At 43.3% G+C, this 25,620-nt stretch overlaps 1 protein-coding gene across 3 annotated transcripts in view; it reads right to left on the bottom strand.

Moving 5' to 3' along the window:
* Positions 1-23,730, bottom strand: part of LOC137521396 (Golgi integral membrane protein 4-like) — a 212,441-nt gene extending 188,711 nt beyond the window's left edge. For all 3 annotated transcript variants that reach the window (XM_068240577.1, XM_068240579.1, XM_068240578.1), the window contains exon 1: positions 23,108-23,730. In XM_068240577.1, coding sequence (XP_068096678.1) covers positions 23,108-23,294 — 187 coding nt within the window. In that variant the 5' untranslated portion in view covers positions 23,295-23,730. The remainder of the gene's footprint in view (positions 1-23,107) is intronic.
* Positions 23,731-25,620: the final 1,890 nt, after the last annotated feature.

Raw genomic sequence — 25,620 nt, 5'->3', positions numbered from 1 at the left:
GACAGCGACAGCGCCCTACCCCCAAATGTTACTGAGTCTGCAGAGGGAGTGAGACAAACAAACAAACAGTAAACTCTGCAGACAGCTGTGTGCTCTGCTAGAATGTCTGCATGTCTAGATGTCAGGAGGATCGCCATGACTAGCTATGGAGCGGTAGGATCATCTGATCCTCTCCCCTACACAGCCTGCACTTCTCCCTGAATTCAACAGGACAGTGTTTGAAGTGTGTAATGGACACAGTGGGGGTTGCAGGTTTTGTCTTTCATTGTGCGTGAGTGAATAGGAGGGCAGCATCTAAAGCTCAAACAATGATAATAGACATGTAAGCAACGTGTGTAATTACATCCATCACTACTTATAATTGAAGATGGCATAATAATGTATTGCCATTAATGCTGTCTGTTTGCCCTCTCTCTAATGCTATGTACCACCTCACGATTTTTCCAACGATTTTCCCGAAGTTCATCAATTTTCTTTTTTGAGCGACAAGTAGTCATTTACACGATGTCGTGACATCGCTTAGCGTTGTGTGGTGAAAAGTGACCGTCACTGAGGATCAAGTAAAGTACTGAGGTCGCTTGACTTCTCGTTCGCGCTCGTCCTGTAATGTCACGTGACATCTCACATACCCGCTGGCAGGAAGATGAATCGCTGGACGCTTGTCATGAGGGACACCTCGCTGGATCCATCTTCCTGTGTTGTTGCAGTCACTGTGGTGAGTGTGGAGCTTAACTTTGCTTGCCCTCACCCTCTGCTCATGCTCCCTCTCCCACTATCTCCCTGACCAAACAACTGCTACTTGGGGAACAATGTGCACAACTATGTACACTAGTCTGAGCACTCTTCAGGGGAGCCAGTAGCATTTGGAACTATTATTGTGTATTTATGTAGCACTGACATCTTCAGCACTTTACAGAGTATATAGTCATGTCACTGACTGCTCACTGGAGCTTACAATTTCATCCCTACCATAGTCAAACTGTAATGTCCGACCATATTATTATCATGTATTTATATAGCACTGACATCTTCTGCAGTACTTTATATAGCACTGACATCTTCTGCAGTACTTTACAGAGTACATAGTCATGTCACTGACTGTCCTCAGAGGAGCTCACAATCTAATCCTACCATAGTCATAGTCTAATGTCCTGCCATATTATTATTATGTATTTATATAGCACTGACATCTTCTGCAGCATTGTAGAGAGTACATAGTGATGTCACTGACTGTCCTCAGAGGAGCTCACAATCTAACCCTACCATAGTCATAGTATAATGTCCTACCATATTATTATTGTTTATTTATATAGCACTGACATCTCCTGAAGCACTTTACAGAGTACATAGTCATGTCACTGACTGTCCTCAGAGGAGCTCACAATGTAATCCCTACCACAGTTATAGTCTAATATTTTCAATATAGGATTGTTTTGGGGTAAACCAGTTGACTTATTAGTATGTTTTTTAGGATGCAGGAAATGTCTGAAGTGTCTGAAGACAGAAACTCCATGCAGATTTTGCCCTGGCCAATGTTCAAGCCTAGGACTCAGCACTAAAATGCAGTAGTGGTACCCACTGAGCCTCTATTCTACTCATAGATATCTGCTCATCCATGTCATCAGTTCTGACCCTCTACTACCCTTCCTCCCTCCATTCTACTTCTCTTCTCTTGTATCACTTACACTACAAACACACTGTGCTTATCTCCAGAATGGATTATGAATCAAACTATTGGCCCCAGTGCACACCAAAACCGCTAGCAGATCCTCAAAACGCTAGCGGTTTTGGAGCAGATTTCAGAGCGATTCTAGGCATGTTTAGAGACATTTTCTAAACATGCCGAGTGTTTTTGTGAAGCAGATTACAAATATTGTTACAGTAAAAGCTGTTACTGAACAGCTTCTGTAGCAAAAACGTCTGGAAAACCGCTCTGATCTAGCGTTTTTAAGAGCGGTTTGCATTTTTCCTATACTTTATATTGAGGCAGAATCGCTTCTGCAAACCGCAAATGTGCAGCAGGAGGCACGTTTGCGGTTTGCTAAAAACCTCAAACCGCTGGTGTGCTCCATTCCATTGAAATACATTAGCCAAGCGTTTTCACAGACAAATGCGGTTGGCGGATCGCTGCTAAAACCGCTCGGTGTGCACTGGACCTTAAACCACCTTACCATATCAGCCCTTTAATGTCATGATATACTCACTCCAGTCCTACCCTAACAGGTGGTAACATATTTGCATATCTCATAATGTTTGTGCAAAAATTATTTTGAAAGTAAGAATGTCTTGCTTGATAATCCAATCTTGCAATGTGACTGCCATTGGAACTTGTAGTGTGGATGCTGTATTTATTTGAGGTGCATACTGGCAGCATGTGCTGTATGGCATACAATGCTGATCATCCACAAGGCAAACTTAGGCAGCTGCCTAGGGTCTAGAGAGAGTTTAGGGGCCTGGTGGTAGCTAGTCCCCACCAAATCTAACTAAATAAGCCAGGTGACCATCAGTGGAGGGCAAAGTGTTATCTTGCCTAGGGCCCCATTTCATAGTTATCCCTCTCTGATGGCTTATATCATGTGTGAAGTGTTCTATAATGTATATGATTTTTGTTTTATTTTTTATGGGGGGGGGGGGGGGCGCCACAGGATTTCTTGCCTGGAGTGACAAGAAGGCTAGAGGCGCCCCTGCACAGGACTACCCAAGGAAGCAACTGAAGGCAAGCATTTACCGATAGTAATGTTTGTGTGTTGTACCAGGCTAAGGGGGACTTGTTTTAACCTTTCTTGCTGGGGGATCAGACATAGGCCTCGATTCATCATTCTCTTTGAGATAACTTTTTCCAGTTTGTTAAATTACCGAATTCGAAGTTTAGCGATTTCTAGTTGTATTCATCAAGGTTTTTCCTCATTCGGTGTGAATTCGATAACAATTCGGTAACCATTCGGTAACGTGTCGATATTTCCATTTTACAGTGGTACTTTAACACAAGGCCATAAGATTCCCATGGAATTGTGGGTAAAAGGCAGTCCTTTGAGCACTACGTAGCAACATTCTGAATAGGGCTTTACACCTGGACCAGGATTGTGAAAGTGGTTGGGATAATCCCACAATTTGATAGGAGCCTTTTCTAAAAAATTATAGTGCAGCTAGCAAATTAGTTAACCCTGACACTGCCTGTGTTCTCTTACAAGATGATTCAAGAGAAATGCAGATGTCGTGTTATAGTAAATAAATCTATTATCTTACAAATTTATATGGTTGCAGACCTTATTCTTGCCCTTCTGCGCCTTTGAATCACTCTCAGCTGATACATAACCACTTCAAATGGCTCCATCTTCTCTGTCAGCAATGATCTGACAGGAATAACGACAGAGCAGTGAAGGAGATAACTAATCCTAAATGTAACGCTAAACCACGCCCACTTTCTTTTTCATGAATTGCACTTTATTCCGTTTTAGCGAATAGTTACCGAATCGTTACCGAATGTTCGCTAACAGCTGTAGATAACTTTGATGAATCCTGAAATGAAGTTAACAAATTCGGTATTTTACCAAAATGTTGTTAACAAATTTGCTAAGTGTTGATGAATCGAGGCCAAAGTCAGTCCAAGAAGACTGCAACATGCAGCTCTATATGCAAGTGTAGCAGGAAAAGCCTGGTGATGGCATTATTATAAGCTGTGACGTACTGATGCAGGACTAATAGCAAAATTATTAATTTATGTAGGCTGATGTTATGCAGCGCTTTACAATTATTTCTAGGCACACAATGTAAGTCGAATCATTAATTTCCGACATGTCCAGGATCAATTTTCAGATCAGTACCGCACAAAATCAATGCTGTTATCGAAGTGCAGGACCAACTGGTGGGGCGGGGGGGGGGTTGGATTACCCCATCAGCAGGTTTTAAAGATATGGGAGGAGAAACTCGAGCAAACAAACATGGGGAAAACACACAATCTGAATGCTGATAGCGGCTTGAAAAACCGCCTGTGCCTGGAGCTGGGGTGAAAGAAACAAACTCTCACCATCAAAGCATTGCACCTGCAAAAGCCCAGGAAGAATTTAAGACTGGCCTTTCAGCAAATTTGACATAATTTCAAAGCAGATCTCACACACACACCCAGAATGCAACACAGCCAGCCTCCAGGAAGCATTTGAGACAGCCTTCCAAGGGTTTCTCAGATTATCCTGGCAGCCCAAATAACAGACTATATTCAAGTAAACACTTATCAGCCCTTCTGACAAACCACATAAAGGTTACAGAGAAGCTGGGAAAAAAAATGAAGGGAAAGGAAGCTCTGAAATGAAAAAAGTATGGCTTTGCATCTTACAGACACCAATTCAATCTTCCTCTCACAAAGAGGTGACAGAAGCAGGGGCAGCAGAGCAGTTTATTTACGATACAGCATGGAAAAATGTCACCTTCTTCAGTCTAGCCCTGCAACCATTGTGCCCTATAGTTCTGCTCAGTGACAACATACCAATCACAGCACAATAAGGACAACTGAAGCAAGAGGGATATGGAGGCTGCCATATTTATTTCTTTTTATGCAATACCAGTTACATGGCTGTCTCGCTGATATTCTGTCTCGATTTCCTTTAGCCATAGACCTTGAACAAGCATGCAGCAGATTAGCCGTTTCTGACATTGTCAAATTGGACAAGATTAGCTGCATGCTTGTTTGGGGTGTTAGACACTACTGCATCCAAATAGCTCAGCAGGGCTGCCAGGCAACTGGTATTGTTTAACAGGAAATATAGCAGCCTCAATATATTTCTGGCTTCAGTTGTCCTTTAATTGTTATAAGACTGATATTATCAAAACAACAATTAATTATTTAAGAAAGAAAACAGGTTACAAATGTAGATAAAAAAAAAAAAAAAAAAAAGTAACAATCCCGAAGTAACAGAAAAGCTTATAGCAGTAGCTTCCATTTACTAGTATATTTCTTTTCTATAGCCGATTTCTGCTACCATGTTTTTTTCCCTTTCTGCTTCAGTTGGTGTTGTGTTGACAACACTAGGGATGCTCATTTGGATTCCGTGGAATTAAAATTTTCGCATTTCCGATCAGAATTCGTAATTCTGTAGAAATTCGATTTACCGCAACTCGGTTATTTTAGCCCAATCACAGAACTCGGAGGCACTGGACCAATCGGTGAGTGCAGAATTTTTCAAAATAAATATACAGGTTGTAAAAATTTGACAGCGCTAACAGGTTTTGGACTAGTCTAGCACCTCATCTAACTGTGACAATAGTGTGCATCCATGTAGGAAGGCTGGCCAGCATATTTGTATAGACCCTTTCCAGTAAGGTCTTGAGCAAAGAATACAGGAAATACTGATAATCCCCATGAGGAGATGTACTAGTCCAAAACCTTACATTTCAAAGGTCGTCTGCCTGCTGAAACGGTCGTCTGCTGCAGCTGCTTACACACTGCACGTCATGACTGTGTGCACAGAGGTGAATCCACCCACACATCTGTAACGAAAAATCCGCAACGCCGGATGGATTGCGGAAATATGGTCGCATCCAGTCCGGCAAGCGGACCTTCCAACGCGGGATGTGGAAATTCGTCCGCATCTGCTGCGCAAACCCGTCCGAGCACTCTGCTCCAAACTCACCAGCATGCTGCTCACCAGGGCTCTTCCATCTTGCCTCTAGGGGGCGTGCGCGCACGACAGACACGCCTTTATACTGACATTTTAGCCTGCTCTGATTGGTTGCTGCCTGGGGTGGAGACTTCTCTCCCAGGCAGTATATAAAGGAAGTGCTTTTCAGTCACACTTCGTCTGGGTTTGCGATACCCTGTGTCAGCACTCAGACCTAGTCAGCCTTGTCTCTGATATTGTGTTATATATTGGTTTATCGCCAATATATACACATATTATACTGTTTGATTTATCGTGTATGATTCTGTGCCTGTCTTGACTAACTCTTCTGCTTCCTGATTCTGTACTTCGCCAGCCAGTACCGTTATCGACTATTGGCTTGGTTTCCGACTATTCTCTTGTCTCACGTTTCTGTACTGCTGCCGCCTGATCTGTTGCCGAACCTCATTTTGTCTGACCTTTCTCCCTTCAGTGGAACGTCTCCCACTGTAGGGTTCTATTAGAGGCTTGCCTCTTTGAGACGACCGCCACTAGCAAACCCTTGCTGCTAGAGGCCGAGAATCCTCCACTCCGTCCTTTGGAGGATCTCACACACGGGGTTCCCATTCAGAGGTAAGTAACCACACCTCTGAGGAATTACAGTGTGGTGGATATTTCCACAGACTTGAATTTACGCTGTATATTATTATTGTTGTCTGCTGTTCCAGCTTGCTAGTGGTTGTATCTCTGTGCCCTATAGAGATACTCTACTGTACCGAGCACCCTCTTGCATACGATTGTATCGTGTCACGCTATACTTGCATTATTGGTGATTCTGCAGATCACCATATAATCAGGTATAGCATCTGAATTATTGGTGATACTGCAGATCACCAATAATCAGAATATATGTGCTTGCTGACACCAATCGTTACAATATCTTGGTGATTCTGTTTAGAGCAGCAGACAGACTATTGCCATTAGCAATTTTTAGATAGTCCATGACAGTTCTATTGCTGCAAGAGCCACTGAGTGATATTACATAGTATATGTATATGGTAGTATAATGATAGTATAGTAAAGTCAAATTCCATGGTTGTCACAACTGAACCCGTTTTAAGGCAACTTATGTTGCCCCTACATTTTTTGCCAAGTCAGTAAAAACACTTCCCTGGCCTTTTCCAGTAGCAGCTATAGACAAGTGTAGTTAGTTAGGATATATACAACTATTTAGGTTCAGGACCTTATATCATTACATAAAGATATCACGAAGTGCACAGGGTACACCAATATACAAAATGCAGAGTTGGTGCAAAACACAGAATCGATAATAACAGTGACAAAATAAATATGAATAAATGTGTAACAAAATCCAAAAACACAAAAGGGTAAGAGAACCCTGCCCTTGCGAGCTTACAATCTAAAGGTGGGTTGTAGGTGACCAGTAATGAAATGGCCTTTGGGTATGTAGGTCAGCTGTGACAAGGGGTAAAACCGAGTAAGCACTGTGGCTCCCACGCAGTAGTGCTGTAGGGATGTGGAATTGATGGGAGCCGACTCCTAAGACAAAAAAATAAAAAATGCCACGTCGCCTATGACAACACTGGGAAAAAGTGAGAACTTAGAGGAAGTGCATTTTGGAGAATTCTTAATAGAGGTAAGATCAAAAGCATAAAAAAAAAAGTTACAATCATCACAAATAATGAAAACCTTGCTGCACAGTTCAACCAATGGGGAAGGTAAAAAGTCAGATATAAAAGTAGAACAACCAAAGAAAAAGGTAACAAGTCAGATACACAGATACTGGTTTAACCACCTCACATTCCAGCACAGAAATGTCTACAGGCAAATAAAGTCTTACATTTGCTTTGTTGTTTATCTATAGTATAGGGGCCTATGCAGGCAGGTACCTCAACAGGTACCTCAACACACCCATCCCACCATATGGAGCTTCAACAAACTGAAAATGGATCTCTGAGCTAAAGAAATGATAAACAACCAACTTTTCTCACCACTGCTTTTTTCCAGGGCTGGTTCACACAGGCGATTGTGAGCAGTTTTCCGACAGCCACGACGCTCATCGGTTAAGTGCTGCCCATTCAAATGAATGGCAGCACTTGTTCCGCACTTTCACCATCGTTTACGTGAACTTTGCACTCCGATCCTGATTTTCCACATTATTTCAGCTAACCCTGAAAGCAACATGCAGCTTCCAGGGGGTCACTTACTGCCATGTCTGTGTCCCCCTGCATCCAACGCTTTTCTGCACACCTGCAAATAGGCATTTGACCAAGACGCCGAGCAGTGGCCTGTGTGAACCAGCCCTCAACTTTCAGCATAGCTGGATTGTAAAGGTAAAGGCAATGGTCGAATTTAAATGAAACACCCACAACATTCTGACAACACCCCCTTCCCCACCCAATATAGACTCATCTAGTCCCGTAGCACCATATTACAAGCCACAGCACTCAATGAGGAGCCATGGAAAATATGGGGTCTGATCAGGAAAGACATCACAAAGCAGAGCAACCACAGCCAGTTCCCTACAAAGGGGGTTTTTTTTTTGGGTGTTACACTTTAAATCTTAAAGGACACCTGAGGTCACCATGAGGGCATCACAAGTCCTCTCAACTCTGCCCACTATGTCCTATTGAGGAGACTGATTTCTCTGATTCCCTACAATTGCTGTGGGGTAGGGAGGTGGGCGACTGAGGACTGGAAAAGACATCTCCCTTAAGCTGGCCACTAACGGTCCAATTTCTAGCGAAAAATCGTTCGAGCGATCAGAAATTCTGATCGGATTGGTTGTAAATAATCTCCATTGGTGGACACAATCGATTATGAACGAGTGAAAAAAATGTCGACCGAATGAATTTTCGTCGAACGAAAATTTGGATTTTCTTGGTGGTCGTGATAGATAGGAAGCAATGATTGGTTAGTTGATGGTGTAGTGAACGATTTTTCGTCCGATCAGAATTTCTGATCGCTCGAACGATTTTTCGCTAGAAATTGGACCGTTAGTGGCCAGCTTTAGACACTGACTGCCATTTACCTTAGATTGTGAACAGGAGCATAAGAAAGCGGAACTTGTGTTTGAAGGACAACTGTAGTGAGAGCAATATGGAGGCTGCCATATTTCCTTTTAAGCAATACCAATTGCCTGGCTGTCGTACTGATTCTCTGCCTCCAATACTTTTAGCCATAGATCCTGAACAAGCATGCAGATCAGGTGTTTCTGACATCAGATCTGACTGGATTAGCCACATGCGTGTTTCAGGTGTGTGATTCAGACACTACTGCAGCCAAATAGATGATCAGGACTGCCAGGCAACTGGTATTGTTTAAAATGAAATAAATATTTGCACTTATAAGTGCTTTCTCTTCCTATCCCTTCGACTGGGTGTGACTATATAAAGCAAATATTTGCCTTGATTTTGTTAATCAGCGTTATCTTTTCTTACTGAATGTGAAAACATTTCTGTTATATTGTTAATCCCATGTCTTTGACGTGTTCTTGAAAGATTGATGATGAACCTGTACCCTTAAGTACTTTGTACTCTAATATAAGCTGTAAACTTTATTGAAAATTCAATAAAAACGATTGAAAACAAAAATGAAATAAATATGGCAGCCTCCACACCCCTCTCACTTCAGTTGTCCTTTAAGTGCCCTCATAGTTAGGATATGATTATTTCCCAATATGGACATGTGTAATCAGTATAGTCATATGTCTGTATGAACCTCATTGAGAATTCTGTTCAGGCAAATATTGATCTAACAAACTGACTTCAAATTTTGGACCAAATACAATAGAAATCCCTGCAGTAGGAGCCGTTCTGCCTCTCTACTACCCTTGGTATAACTACACTCCCAGCCTTGGTAGAACTACTGTATGCACGCTGTGCTGAGTCAACCTAATGTCCATATGCTTTTCTTGGGCAACGTCTGCTCCATTGTTCTCTTGATGGCACACCGCCACCCAACATGTGTATCTAACTCTCCTTTACCCACTCAAAGATCACGCTGCACTGTGCTGTGCAGAGGCAGCATGAATCAAGGGCTGATTTATGAAAACTGGAACCAGTGTTGACCTGACATCAAGAGTAATCAATCAGGTCTCATTTTCCAGATGAAACAAGGACCAAGATTAGTACATGGCGAGGAAAGAAACAGCGCTACTTAAAAACAGATTGCATCTTTATGACTACCTGCTTGAGAAGGCAAGCCCCACTAGTGGGATAAAATACACATCCAGCATTCACATAAAATGCACCTGTCTACCATTGGAGGATGTAGGTTTCCGTAACAGCTTGCATGCAAGGACCAGGATTAGATGTCATAAGCAACAACTCCACTCTCACTGCAGCTTTCATAAATCAGTTCTAGAACAATTATAGAACACCTCCATGTGAGCAATGGATTGTCCCTGTAAAACAGTTAAGGTATGCAGAAAATGAATTATCACTGATCAGAACAGCAAATATAAACCATATACACAGAGCTGATTACAGAAGCCAGTCTAGATTGTGCACTTCATCCTTGGCAGCTGGTTTAGTTTCAGCAGTTTCTCCAGCTCACTTAACTATTTACAGCCAGGCTATGGGAATAGAGAAAAGAACTACGATCAAACAAAAAAGACCAGGGCCCATAAGCTATTAACTTTTCTCCAGAGTTATCTTCTAGGAGATATTTTTCATCTCCTATTTAGAATAACTTATAGCAATTGATAAAGTAAGTGGTAAAGTACTGTCAAAACTATTTTGAGTATTTTCTTGCTTGCTGGCGATTTAAAAGCCGTTTTATTGACAAGTTTGAAAACAGCACGTAGGTGAAAACTCAGAAGAAAAAGTTAATTACATATCGGCCCAGGAGTAAATACTGTATATTCATGCAACTCAACTCCTGGCCATGTTCAAGCGCAGCCACACTGCACATTAGCAAGGAGCCACCTGTGCACAGCTTTTAAATCAGGAGCATGGCTGCAAAGAAGAAGAGGGTCCCGACAAGTAGCGGTGGGTTCAATGTGATCCCAAACTGAAGCTCCAAGCCACCAAAATGATCCACTGAAGTCTCAAAAAAGCAATCTGTAATGATCCGCTCAGCTGCCTGCGCAGGCAGGCAGCTTTTTGACCACTGTTTAGGTCTGCATTCTGCAGGTCTCTGGAAAAGAGACCTTTTGTCAGTTTTGCAGCTTGCTGCTGCTGAGGAATTTGCATACGTTTGTCATGCAAATTGCCTAGCCACATCCTTTGTAGGCTTGCTCTATATATACCATGTGATTCCACAGTAAGTCGCTGGTCATAAGGGTTTGTCCTGTGAAACACTCCTGGAGTGTCAGCCATGCTGATTGTTTGAAGATTAGCTTAGAGTAATTCCTGGGACTGCACTAGGCATCCTTGCTAGAGCAGTCAGGATTGTATTATTTGTATTGCCTGTTCTGTCTGTCTGTGGGGTGCTAACCAGAGCAGCGGTTGTTACTGGTAGGCCCTTCTGTTCTGTCTGTCTGTCGTGCTTGGATTACACTAGCCTCTAGCAGTAGTGGCTGTGGATCCTTCTGGTCTGCAACTCTCTTGCTATACTTGGATCGCACTCGCTCTGGCGGAAAGAGCAGTGGATCGTGTCTCTCTCACTTATTCCTGTTTTCGTGTATCTGTTTTGTCTGCTACGAACGCTTGCTGGAGGCTCGGTGAGGTAACCGTTAAGCAAGCGTTCGCGTCCTCTGTTTCATGTTTGTCTGTCGGTGGTTAGTTAGGCGTGCTTGTCTCTGTTGTGCTTAACACGCGGAGACCGCGCAGAAAACGCGTTCGCTGTTGCAAATGAGTGCGGTGTTCGCGTTTAGTTAGCGTTTATTATTTTCCTTATCTTCTCATTGTATGATTTGCTGTGCCTTTGCTACTCTCGTGCTCTGCCTTGCTGTAGCCTTGTGTCACCTCTGGCAATCGCCTCTCTCGCGATTGCGTTCATACTTCGTTCCTGCTGTTATGTGTGCACCGTCGCGGGTTGGCGACTAGATTGGGGCACATACATACATACATACATACATTCTGTCCCTATGCTCATTCTCAATCGCTTCTCTTGCGATTGCGTTCTCACTTGGTTTCCTCCGTTGTGTGTCCGCCGTCGCAGGTTGGCGGCTAAATTGGTAGACATACATACATTCCTCATCTGTGCTTATTCGGTCTTGTGTCGCTGTTAGCAATCGCCATCTCTGGCGATTGCCTTTTCACCTGATCTTCATGGTTGTGTGTCCATCGTCGCAGGGTGGCGACTAGATTGGTGGACACACATACCCTCTGTCGCTTTGATCTCTCTCTTTCAGGGCTATCTTGACCTGCATTTCTTCCCTTCGTGCAATTCCTGTCTGGCGTCTGTGGCAAGGCAGAGGAGCTGTTCCTCTGCACTCCACAGCTCCACCTGCCGACAGGAATTTCCCTCTACAGGTGCGTTGCACCTTTTGCTGGGTTCCCTCAACTTATACGCTTGTGGAGGATTTCCGCAGTGTCAGCGCACGTCCTGTGCGCTGATCATGGAGAGAATTCCACAATCGTTACACAATCACTTTATTAATTACTGAATAACAAATCCCCCCAAAACCCCACTAAAAAGAGCAGCCTGTGGTGTATAATGCACCAAATACACAGCCGGCATGTGTCACACAAACAGCGACCACACAACAAACACACCAATGCAAACTGTCCATTAAACTCCTGGGAGTAATGAAAGATTCATCTTCATTTCCTCCTACAAGTAAATTGCGGTACCCCGGAGGGCTCTCACCACCTCTACAGGGCATTCACCGTGCTGATATCACTTCCTCGGTTTCCACTTCGCTGTGCTGACGATAACTGTCCCCACTTGCTGCTCGCTGCCGCTAGTGTCCACATTCGAGCCGGCTCCAGGCTGTGCGCGGCTGTGACGTCACCACGCTGCTCTCACTCCGTGAAACTGAAGCTCGGGATCAGACATACCTTAAAGGGGTTCTGAAAACAAAAACTGACACTAACCTGGGGCTTCTACCGGCCCCCTGCAGCTGTCATGTGCCCGCGCCGTCCTCTATGATCCGTCGTTCCCAGCCGCCACCACCATTCAATTATTCGTCTAACTAGACCAATACAACTGTGGCTGCGCGCGTCTTAGCTCCTGCTCGCGTCCCTGGGAGCTTACTTCACAGGTGCAGGATGAAACGGGCAGGCAAATCTACCATAGGGTACAATGGCGCCGCCGGCCAAATCGCTTGCGCTAGTGATTCAGCCGACATTGCCATCCAAAATGGTGCGGGAGGCAGCGAATCCCATAGCCGTGCATGTCACGGCTGATGAGATTCGTCTGAGTAGCCGCAGACCTGGAAGAGCCGCCGCGTGTCTTGCAGACGTATGCGGCTCAAGTGGAGACGGGCCCTAAATGAATGCAGAGTTCCAGTCAGTCAGCACTATTCTCTGTACAGTAGGGAGGTAAGAGTGCATGCGAGCAGCGTAGCGGTTAGCACTCTCACTTCGCAGTACTGAGTTCTTAGTTCGAATCCCAGCCAGAGCACTATCTGCAAGGAGTTTGTATGTTCTCCCTGTTTCTGCACGGGTTTCCTCCCAAAAACATACAGATAAGTTAATTGACTTCCCACTAAATTGGACCTAGACTAATACATACTGTGGTACGGACTAGACTGTGAGCCCCTCTGAGGGACAGTTAGTGAGAGGACTATATGGTCTGTAAAGTGCTGCAAAAGATGTCAGCATTATATAGAATTACTAAATAACAATAACGTGTGGATTAAATCACATATATCTGCATTATAGCTATGAAGTGCTTTTCCACAGCCATGCAGCAGTCTTGGTTTACAAGATGCCCTGCAGCAATTCAGGCAACCTTTATAGGAGGATAGTTCCAATTATAGCACTGTCACATAAACAGCACCCTATAAACCAGATGTGCTCCATGGCCACAGGTGGATTTTCTGGATAGTCGCTAAAAAGATAAAAGTGCAACCTGCAGATTAAGACTTACCTCCCCAGCATCCAGAGAACAAAACTAATTTTTTTGTGGATCAGTTCTACAGGATTTTCCCACCTGTGTAGCGAGCCAGCATCCCATCATAACACTGACCTGCTGGAGACCACCCACCTGTCTGCATAATGTGGCCATGTGATATGTCACATGACACAGAGCCAAGCGGGAAAGCACAAAACCTCTCATGCTGCAGCAGGCTCCCAATCACACAGGAGGGCTGAAGGAAGCAGCTTTTTTTATTCCATAAATATTTGTAAAGGATATAGGGTTATAATATTGTACAAACTGTTTGTGATTAAATGCTTTAACTGCTTCCTGACTAAACCAAACATTTTTTTGTGCTTGGATAAGAAACTCTGCTAGTTTTTTTTTCTTTTTTCTGGGTTCACTGCACAGAATTTCATTCACTTCCTGTTGCTGTCGTAGGCGTCAGAAGACCGAGTAGTAAGAAAAAATCTCAATACGGACACAAACTACAATAAGAGCCCTCTCTAGTATGACGATGCATTCACTTCCTCATATCATGTAAAACTTGTGGGTTTTACAAACAACTGAGAGAAAAAAAAGCATCTCACATTCGAAACAAAATATTAACAGACTGGAAAGAAGGATTTTCTCTTTAAAATGTGTTGGATTTTTGGTTTGACCAACAGGAAAGCAGAGGACCACAGATGTCTTTATTCCCCTGTTCACTTTTACACCTGGTTATCTCTGGTGCCAACAAGCTTCTTTCCCACCCACACTGCCCCTTGTCCTCATGTAATAAGCGATTCTCCCTTTAACCCTAGTCCACTCCCCTATAAAATATCTCCCCTGAAAACTAGCATCAATCCTAGCCCATACACCTCTATAAAAAAAAAATAAAAAAACCCTATCACCTCCCCTGAAACCTAGCATAAACCCCACAAGAATTGAAATGTTGTTCCTCTTTAACACCCTAACATCAACCAGTCTGTCCCCCACTAATCCCAACCTCCCCCTAACCCTAAGGCCTGGAACCCACTGAAAACCACAAACGCAAAACGCAACCGCTAGCGTTTTGTCTGAGCGGTTTGCAAGCTGATTCATGCGCGTTTTTGGTCGTGTTTTGCAACATTGTATTTTTTTCCCCAGCGGGTGCCTAGCGTTTTGCGTTTTTATCCTGATTGGTCCTGTGAATTATTTTTCATTTTGTTACAGTGTGCTGAACCGCAAAACGCTAGCAAAACCGCTCAGTTTAGGTTTTGCTGAGCGTTTCCGCTAGCGGTTCAATACTTTACATTGAAGCGCTAACGCTCCCAAAATGCTGCACGTCCTGCGTTTGCGTTTCTGAGAAACGCAAACGCTCCTGTGGAAGTTGCCCCATCCATTAACATTAGCCCAGCGTTTTGGCAAACTGCTAGCGTATCGCAGTGCTGCCAAAACGCTGCCAAAAGCGCTCCTGTGGGTTCCAGCCCTAAAGCAGTGTTTCTCAAACCTGTCCTCGTGACTCCCCAATAGTGCATGTTTTGCAGGCAGCCCCACCTATGCACAGGTGGGGTAATTAGTGTCTCAGCTAGGTGGATTCCATGTAGATGAGAGTCATGAGTACAGGTTTGAGAAACACTGCCCTAAGGGCTTGTTTCCACTAGTGGTTAATTTGCTGCATTTCCCACATGCGAAATCGGACGGAGAGATGCTGCCTATTGCAATCAATAGGCTGCTGTCCAATTCATGCTGCTGCTGGAGAAAACAAAAAATAAAATGGACAACATGCAGCAAAAAGAAAAAAAAAATCTCTTTAGCTGTAGATGGAATGGCTAGATTTGGATGCATTCTTGCATCACAGCAACTGTCGGCTAGCGTCTCAGAGACACATGCAGGCTACAATGCGAACCGGCCTAAGGCCACTTTCATACTTACATGCTGGGCAGTGTAATCACATGGCAAATGCAATGCTATTATTTTGTAATAGTACATTCACAATGGCACGTTAGCAATGCGATACGAATAGAACCAGTTGCCATAATGCGAGGCATGCAGTTGCAGTGAAGCATACTTTTCCTGTATACTATGTGATGTAACGCTAAATGCAACTTATATAGAGCCCAGAACTTGCCATTATAAGAAAGCACAATTTTCGCCAAAAGGTAAACAGAACATTTTGCCAGAATGGCTGATCTAGCATCTAAGGATAGAGATAAGGGCTGGTGCACACCGAGCGGGTTTGCAGGCGTTTTTGCAGCCGCTTGCGGCTGCGGATACGCTAGGGTAAGGTATTTCAATGGGAGGCTGTTGCTTAAACGCATACTCCCGGGCTGAGGCACTTTTTGGATTGCGGAGGCGTTTCTGCCTCCAATGTAAAGTATAGGAAATACGCAAACCGCTCTGAAACATGCCTGTTCAGAGCGGTTTGCAGTCGTTTGTTACAGAAGCTGTTCAGTAACAGCTTTACTGTAACAATATATGAATTCTGCTACACAAAAACCGTGAAATGCTAGCTGAAACGCTTTAGAAAAATAAGAAACAGCGTTTCAAAATCTGCTAGCATTTTGCGGATCTGCTAGTGGGTTTTGGTGTGCCCCAGGCTAGAGATAGAGAGATAGAGATATAGCGCTATGGTGTCAAAAAGCCCCACATCCTGGTGGATAAGCATTAGTGACTGTATGAGCTGGTTGGGTTCTTCTTTAAGGCGATAAGAGCTGTTAACGTCTATAGGCCTGATCCGAATTCACCTTTTCTCCTAAGCTTTCTCCTAGGTGATATTTTCACAGCTTAATAAAATGTGCTTTAAGCCGCCAGCAAACAAGAAAATATTCGGAATATTTTTTTAAAACAGAAGATAACAAGATATGTCCACGCAGAAATTTGAGAGGATAAAAAGTGAATTGGATAAGGGCCTATATGACACAAGTGTAGGTTTGTGTGTACAGAGTTGTCCTTTAAACCAAACATGTCACTAGTGCTAGTTGGATTCATCTACTGCAGGACGCACCATGGATCTCCTGACAGACTCTCCTGACAGTACAACCCACTTCATGGGATACAGTGAAGGGAGTCGTGCAGAGTCAGTACATAGCAGCTGTCAAGATGTTTACATTTCTCCCTGAAGCAACCCAATTACAAACGTTGATTAAAGTCAAACTAAATCAAAGATTGCACAAGACAAATCAGCACAACCCTCCATATATACTGAAATATAAAAACCATTCAAGCACACACTGAGACCAGTAGTTTACAGCGAGAACAGGTAAAAATTGCTGATTATTATAAGCCAAAGGGATTTTTACTCTCCACTGTCACTCCTGTCACCACACAGAGTCGCTGTCACTCCTGTCACCACACAGGGTCACTGTCACTTCTGTCACCACACCCACGGTCCTGATGCCACTCTTGTCTCTGCCTGTTCCCAGAGCCAGCATGGACCCCCTCCATTTCAAAAGCCACTGGTTAGGAACAGGACACAGCTGCCATTTCCTGAGCAGATACACCAGCTCCAAGTAAAAAAGGAGTACCAGGGACCACAGTAATACTCACAAAAGCTGAGGGTATAATGTAAGGAGCGAAACCCATAGGGTTGCCGGACACATGGGAATTGCTGTGGACTTTTGTTTATATAGAAGATACTACATTCTGACTGTGTGCTCTTTCTCTTACAGGTACTGCTGATGGAGTATTGACATGGACTTTACTGGAACATGCTGCTGCTGGGGATATGTCTGGGAATGATGATCTAAGTGCAAGAATTTCTTAGAGGTTGTTTAGGTGACCTAAGGTAAACTTGTGGACCAATCATTATAGGTTATGGACCCATATATAAACAGTGTTGCCAACTGGACTCATGACATTTCAGCAGGATGGCCAAACTTCCCACCCACCCTCCCTTTCTACTCAAGTTCCATGGACTCTGAGTCTTGTCACGGCCTCCTTATTGGGAGCAGTGCCCCTCGTGGGTGTGAGCAGGCAGTGGAAGTACAGGTGGTATAACACTATTTTTGTGTTTTACAATATAGGCAAGGTTTGCCAATGGTTAATAAATTGCATTCTTGGGTATGGCGTTTTTATTTTATATGCTAAGTCTTAGTGTATTAAGTATTAGTTTTTACATGTAAACTTAGTGACTGAACTTCTATTTTAAACCTACAATTTAGTTATATTTTAAAGGGATACTGTAGGGGGGGATTGGGGGACAATGAGTTGAACTTACAAGGGGCTTCTAATGGTCCCCTGCAGACATCCTGTGCCCGCGTAGCCACTCCCCAATACTCTGGTCCCGCCTCCGGTTCACGTCTGAAATTTCAGACTTTAAAGTCTGAAAACCACTGCGCCTGCGTTGCCATGTCCTTGCTCCCGCTGTTGTCACCAAGAGCATACTGCGCAGACATAGACCATACTGGGGCCAACGCAGTATGCTCCTGGTGACATCAGCGGATCGAGGACATGGCAACGCAAGCGCAGTGGTTTTCAGACTTTAAAGTCTGAAATTCCAGAAGTGAACCGGAGGCGGGGCCGGAGCATCGGTTAATGGCTGCGCGGGCACAGGACGTCTGCTGGGGACCATTAGAAGCTCCAGGTAACTTCAACTCATTTTCCCCCTACCCCCCTACAGTATCCCTTTAAGGCAATGATCTACAGCACAGCTAAAGGTTTTTCTGTACTGTATTTGCCAGTAAAATATCAGAAAGTAATAAATCAGTGTTGGGCAGCAAGGTTGTCCAGCAAGCATTAATAATACGTAGAAGTGAAGTTGTTACCATTTAACTAGGCGTAGACCAAGCCACCAAGTTCCTGCAAGTACTCAACTTCCATCCTACAAATCAGCACAGCTATAGTCAAGGGATTCTGACTTGCCAAAATCTCAATAAACACCAAAGGATTGCTGTCGCCTGCGCAGGGATCAAGACTTGATCCCTCTGGTTACAGTGCACTACTGACACTGTACAGATGTGTCACTAGCCTGTGCACATGAGCTCAGACTTGTTTGTCTTCAGGAACTACTCGGAGACCCAAACAGGCAGCAGATATGAATGGGGGCCTAGCAGTGGAACAAAATAACGAAGAAAGGAACAGGAAGGCTCCTAGACCAGTATCCAACTTTTTTTGTTTTAAGAGGTTACAGTTGTCATTTAACCACTTCAGTCTTCAGTGTTTTTTTTTTTTTGTTTGTTTTTTTTAGCTTCGAGCAATATTCATATTTCAGCGCTCCTCTCATTCAACCGTCAATAACGTTATCATTACTTAGCACATCTAAATGATTTATATATTTCTTTTTTTATTTCTTTTTGCCCCAAATTAGGCTTTTTGTGGGTGATTTTTTTTTTTTGTAATCATTTTATTCTCTATGCATTTTAAAGGAAAAAAAAACAAGGAAAATACACGATTTCTTCATTTCCATCCACTATAGTTTTAAAATAAAATAAACAATGCCATCGTAGATAAAACCCACACGTTTTATTTACCCATTTGTCCTGGTTATCCCAACATTTAAATTATGTCCCTAATGCAATGTATGGGGATAATATATTATTTGGAAACAAAAGTGTATTTCTTCTATATTCTGATTTTTATTTTCTCATTGTACCTTAGCAATAACTGCAAGCCCTTATTTGCAAACATAACAGTAATATACCCATTCTTTTTTTAAAATGATGTCACTTTGTTTCCTTTTTACAAGCTTTTTATTTTGGTACAGGATATATGTAAATAAAAATGTTATTGCTTTTCATTCAGTTTGTCATTAAAAATAAATCACAAGACATAGGCCTCAATACTAAACCACCCTAAAATCTATTAAACAACTTAAAATAATACCACATCTCTCTCAGTTTATAGCTAGCTGGCCATTAACTCAAAAGTGGGCAGGTGGATTTTTGTACAGGCAAATTTTTCCCAAAAGTATTTTAGCTCCATACTTTGTTTGTAAAGCTTTAGAAGACTCTGGACAGCAGAAAAAGATAATAAATGCCACCATTATGGAAAGCTAACAAGCAGGGCTATTCAAAAGTGGGTGTTTTGCAGCTACCGACTTGTGAAACTTTCCCAAGTTTGATCATAGATTTACAAAATCACAGACCAATCTTACCACCCTTCATGTAGTATAAGACCCATACTCTACACAGTCTTTTCTATGGAGCTGAACTCCACATCAGAAAAAAAATCTTTGCAAGATGCTGCACACACAGATGCTGTACAGACACAAAAGATCAGTATCTGCAAAAGATCTGTTCCTGACAAAAATCCATTCCTGCAAATTGCAATGATAGTCTATGAGATCTGCAGATCATCATACACACATGATTTAACTGACATTCATCTGCAGATCAAGCAATCATCTGCAGATCTGAAAATCCATCCTGGTGGATCTGATCTGCAGATGAATGTCAGTTAAATCATGTGTGTATGATGATCTGCAGATCTCATAGACTATCATTGCAATTTGCAGGAATGGATTTTTGGCTGCAGGATGCGCACAGCTTAGCCAGCGCCTGTGCAGTAAAGCCCGGATCTGTTGTGATGGTTCTTATTGCCGCATGGTCGCAAAGCGTCTTTCGTCTAACCACGCACTCATACCCATGTCACAAGATTACAGAAACGATTGGCGGTCGTTCAAAAAAAACAATAACAGTCATTGGAAGAATTGCGCACATATTTGTGACACGAGTATGAGTCTTTAGGCCTGAAACCCACTAGAGGCTGCAGGCCCAGATTTCCCTCACTGGAGCCTTCAGGCTGGCTGGCCCAATTTTCACTTCTATCTTACTTCCTTTGCCCCTCATAGGTAACTACAGGTGTGTCTTAGTATAAGGCTGGTTTCACAGTGGGACGTTACAGGCGCACGTTAGAGCAGCCTGTAACGCAGCCCACCGCACAGTAATGAAAAATCAATGGGGCTGTTCACAGTGCGGACGTTGCGTTACATTGTAACACTGCGTCACAAGGCAACGTACTGCATGCAGTACTTTAGACGTGGCTGAGCCGCGTTAGACTGCTTGCACATGCTCACTAATGTTGGGGAGGAGCGGAGAGCGGCCAGGCACATGGCTAATTAATATGCACTGCACGTTATGACGTGCAGTGTTTACTTCCTGGAGCAGCCGCTCTGTGCGGCGATTGGCCGGCGGGACCACGTGATGCCGCATGCGCACAAGAGTGCGCATCACGGCATCACTGACGCCAGAGTGAGCTGCACAACACGGCTCACTCTGACGTCCAGATCCAGCACCACCAGGCGTTGAGTTAGGGGGACGTTATGCGACCTTAACGCCCCCTCTAACGCAACGTCCTCGTGTGAAATTAGAAAGATTTATATTGCAATCTGCGCCTATGGGTGGGCAGCAGCTGTTATGGACTAGGTAACCCTCAAACACCTCAAATAAATTAGTAATAAATGTCCACAGCGCTAAAAGAAATTCCAACTTTATTAGAATAGTATAGTAGGTAATTTTCCAATTTTAGGCTCACTATGAAGCACCTTCCCCCATATACCACACTCATACAAGACACACAGCACTCACTCAGCCTCACTGCAGTGAGATATCCTGAAAAAATGTGATCACAAAGGGGGATCCCAGTAAAAAATCAGAAAATTACCGCCTCCAAAAATGTGGGTGGCCAAAATGGTCCTAAAGTGGGCAAGGACGTTGATATCAACGTAAATCACAAGTATGGTGTGTCCACAAGATCTATTCCTGAGATTCAATTGTATTACTAACTCGTGTGAAATTAGCCTAAAGGTAGCCAGAGGTACCCTCCGAATTACATAAATAGCTAGTGGTGCCCCGGCTGAAGGGAAATCTCGTCAGTGGAATGCTGAGAGCTGGGCGAGTAGCCTCTCCTTTACACTTTGCTCAGGACTCTGCATAGGGAAGGAGGGAAGGGAGAGAGCCGCCTTTCCATGATCAGGCGCCTGTAGGCACGTGCCTACAGTGCCTTATGGTAAATCCAGCCCAGAGAGGCTGTTAGCGATACGGAAGTAGCGCCATTTTCTCACCAATTCCGGGTGATTTGGTCCTCCTTGCCTTGTAGTGATCGCTCTGAGTAAAGTTGCAGCAGGCAGGGTTTTTTGCTGTCACAACAGCTGCTGTGAACCATCCCCATAGGGTTCAACTGGTGCAGTGCTGCTAGTGGGCCCCTAGCCTTAGGCTAGGTTCACAGTCGTGCGCTGCAGTGCATTGCGGACAATATTATCAAGTTGCTAACATTACACAACTATATTGCAATGGTACATTCAGATCAGTGGGTTAGCAGTGCAGTGGACTTCTGCATAACACAGGCATGAACAGTGAAGCATACTTTCTTTGTACTATATGCATCACACCACATGCATAACATTCTGTGACTTTTCCCTGCCTTTGCATTTTTTTTTCTACTTCTTCGCAGGAAACGGAATTCCCCACTGCTAATATTGCCTAAAATTTGTCACTGGAACAGGTGTCCCATTGATACGGTGTTCCCTTTTCCCGTTTACATGACAGGTGTAAAAACATAAGTCAGTAGGGCTAAAATTTACCAAGACAAGTGCAAAGAAAACTCTCACATAGGGCAGTTGTCTTGAACAATCAGATTTCAGCAGGAAGAAACAAGAAGTATGATTGGCTGCTTCAACCATTTTTTGTTAGTAGAGGAAAAATTAAACAAAAAAAGAAACAAACAAAAACAAACAAACAAACAAAAACAAACAAACAAACAAACACAAACAAACAAAAAGAACCACACACACACAGGACAAAGTAGTTTGTTACAAACATTTAAGTAAAAAATAGAAACAAACACCACCAGTAACCTTGCAGTATTGGACATATCACTGTATCAATAAACATATAGGAAAAGCCCCTCCGAGCTGTACGGTTTCCTCTTATTATACTATACACCAAACTTGCATCCTCAACCTGTTTCCTTAAAGGGGTTCTTTCGCGAAAAAAGTAGGCAGTTAAAAAATGTGACAGATGACAGGTTTTGGGTCAGTCCATCTTTTTAAGGGGGATTCTCAGGGCTTTCTTTGTTTTCAACAGCATTTCCTGAACAACAGTGGCAAAATTTAACTGACATAATAGTGTGCAAGTGCTTAGGGAGGCCGGCTGGTATCTTGCTATTTTGGCAGTTAAACTGCTGTTCAGGAAATGCTGTTGAAAACAAAGAAAGCCCTGAGAATCCCCCTTAAAAAGATGGACTGGCCCAAAACCTGTCATCTGTCACATTTTCTAACTGCCTACTTTTTTCGCGAAAGATCCCCTTTAATTAAAAACCGTTTTACTCCCCAAGTAGAGAATAAGGTATTAATAACCAGGCCAGTTCTATAAACTGCCTTCTAAAAATGAGAGCGCAGCACCACCCCCTCCTGGTCTCACCCTCCTTCCTGAGAACTTTGTAACTGCACTCTGAGCTGCTTGGAGGGGTTCCAGGCATATGGCTCTATGGTACTTTATCTGCATTCCCAGCCTGGGATGTAGCTCTAGCTAATTAAATTAAAAGCTCTGGCTGGCCATCCAAACAGAAAAGAAGCACTCCCCCCACCCTGCTTCTGCATGAGATGATGTCCAGCTCCTGCTTACCTTGCAGCTGGGCAGACAGTGCTTCATGCTGCTGCTTGAATTTCAGAGCCTGGGCTTCAGAGGTCCTGGATTTATTTAGCATGTAGTTGTATAAGTAGACCCCACTGCCCAGTCCCACCACAGCCAACAGACAGAAACCAGTGTTTAGAAGACCCTTCTGCCTCCTGCTGCATATCCCAGTGCCCATGATTCACAGATCCCACGAGTCTCACTCTGACATGGGCACCAGCTAAGCGGAACACTAGCCCTGGTAGGGATGGAAGCTTCCTGCCAGTTCAAGTCACCAGCAAATCTCCGATTGCTGCCACGGGCATCCTGATATGTGGATCCTTCCTATCTGCAGGTAGGTACCAAGCTTCCTAAATACACAGCGGATCTGGGCAGTCACATGCAGATCCTCGTCGCCAGCACTGGTAACTTTACAGGCGCTGCAGGAATCGCATGCCTCCCTCTCCAGCGTGCCCGATCAGCGATGTGCCCTGTGTGTGTCCACAGCACAGATCTCACGGCTCCCAGCAGAGGCAGATCGAGGAATCCCTGGATCTCACGCTGTCTTCATCCTTTGCAAACTTGCAACATATTCAAAGAGGAAGCAGAGCTCCCAGGCATGAGTGGCAGCACGATGGCCCAATAGCTGGCAGAGGAAAGACTCAGCTACAAGGAGGGAGGTGGAGCTTCTGTTAAAGGATTCTACTACTGCCTCTGTTAACTCTTTCTACTGTCACTAAACACACATAACAGAAAAGCAACAGCCTATCCCCCCACATGGTGCTAATAACAGGTCTCTGCTCTAAAGGCATATTGGTAAGGGGGAAAAAAAGCAGACCATCTAAAATGAAACAAATTATTTTAGTTTTGATAGCAAACCTGACAATAAAAAGTGCCAAAGTTGGATACTTATTACTTAAGGGAACTAGAGGGATAGGCTTCTCCGATCCTCCTGCAGCCCACCGCTGCCTTCTTCTCAATGATGGATTAAGATGGCAGTTTCCTGTCTGTGAACCTTGTTACATTGGGCTCTATCCACAATCACACATGCGGTAAGAGATTTTTTACCGCTATATTACCGACAGTGATAATTTCCGCATTTTTCCACATTCACTAAACATGTTCCGCATGTTTCCCGCATGCGGGAACAATGCGTAAAAACATTTGGGAAATATGCGTGATTACGTAGTAAACATGCGGAAACCATGGCAAAAAAATGTGGCATAAAAAAACTTGTCCCCAAAATTGAAGTTCAGCAAACACAGCACTCAAGGCTCCAGACTCCAGACTCCATTTAAGTCAATGGGAAGCGAAATATATCACCAAGTACTAGTAAGTGATAAAAAAAATCGGTAGTTAAGTCAGAAATAAGGCGCCCCTTTTTTTGTGAACTTTGATTTTTTGCGGGAACTACCGTCTTTTGCAGACTTTTACCGCATTTTTTTACGCATGAGGATAATTAATGCATAAAATTTTACGCATGCGGTAAATGTTCATGCGTGCAATTTTGTGAATGTCAAGATAGTCTCATTTCAGTCGGGAATTTACCGCAAGTGCATTTCCGCATGCGGAAAATGATTGTGAATAGAGCCCATTGTGGGAAATAGCTGTTTACAGCTGTTTCCAACTGCCAAAAAAGCATGCAGCAGCTACATCACCTGCCAACAGTAGAAAAATACTCTGTAGTCTGATATGCAACACTGGCTGTGCATTGAAGCAGACACCCCTTCTGGAATTGATTTGTTCCAAGTAAAGCTAAATCCTACACTCAATAAATTAAAGTATTTGGGGAAAATGTTTACACTGCTACTTAGACATTATTTGTACATTGTCATTTTAGAACACTTGGTTTGATAGTGTTCTTTTAACACTATTGTAAATAAATAAAGTCCAGCCTACTGGCTAAAATGTATTTTTAAAGAAAAGTAACTAAGAATAAAACAACGACCCATAGCAAATCATTTCAGCATAAACTTGCTCAAGCCAGGACAGACGAAGAAAAACATTATACATTATTAATTCATTGTGAATGTCTCTAAAATGTCAGAGCTTACATGCCATACGTTTCTTGCTAACAATTTAAAACTTCATGTAACAGTCCTTGGGTCATTCAGAAAGCTGACTAGATGACATTTTGCAATCATCACATCACAAATGCCATTTCAGGATCAACAGGTTCAACCCGAGTAACTTCTTCTCACCCTCTGCTTCTGTGGTGTCTTATGAATTTACTTTCTGAACCTATATCTATGCTTTACAGAGTATTTTTAAATGTGTGTTTTGATTACGGTAATGTAGCTTCACCATTTTCCGTGTGCTGCATAGAGTAAAAAACAAAGATGGGTACATAAAAATACAGATATTGGTATGAATAAAAATACAGACATTGATGCAAAATACACAAGTGAAAAACAACCAAAATGTTATAGTGACAAATACATTATGATTAACCAAATATAAGTGGTTTTGAAATCCAAATTCATTTATTAAGTGGCGTAGTTGTCAGCGCTCTCGCCTTGCAGCAC

Source organism: Hyperolius riggenbachi, chromosome 6 (assembly GCF_040937935.1).
Source record: "Hyperolius riggenbachi isolate aHypRig1 chromosome 6, aHypRig1.pri, whole genome shotgun sequence".
Lineage (NCBI taxonomy): Eukaryota > Metazoa > Chordata > Amphibia > Anura > Hyperoliidae > Hyperolius > Hyperolius riggenbachi.
Note: the sequence above shows the minus strand (reverse complement) of the source record. Positions and strands in the feature narration are given on the sequence as shown.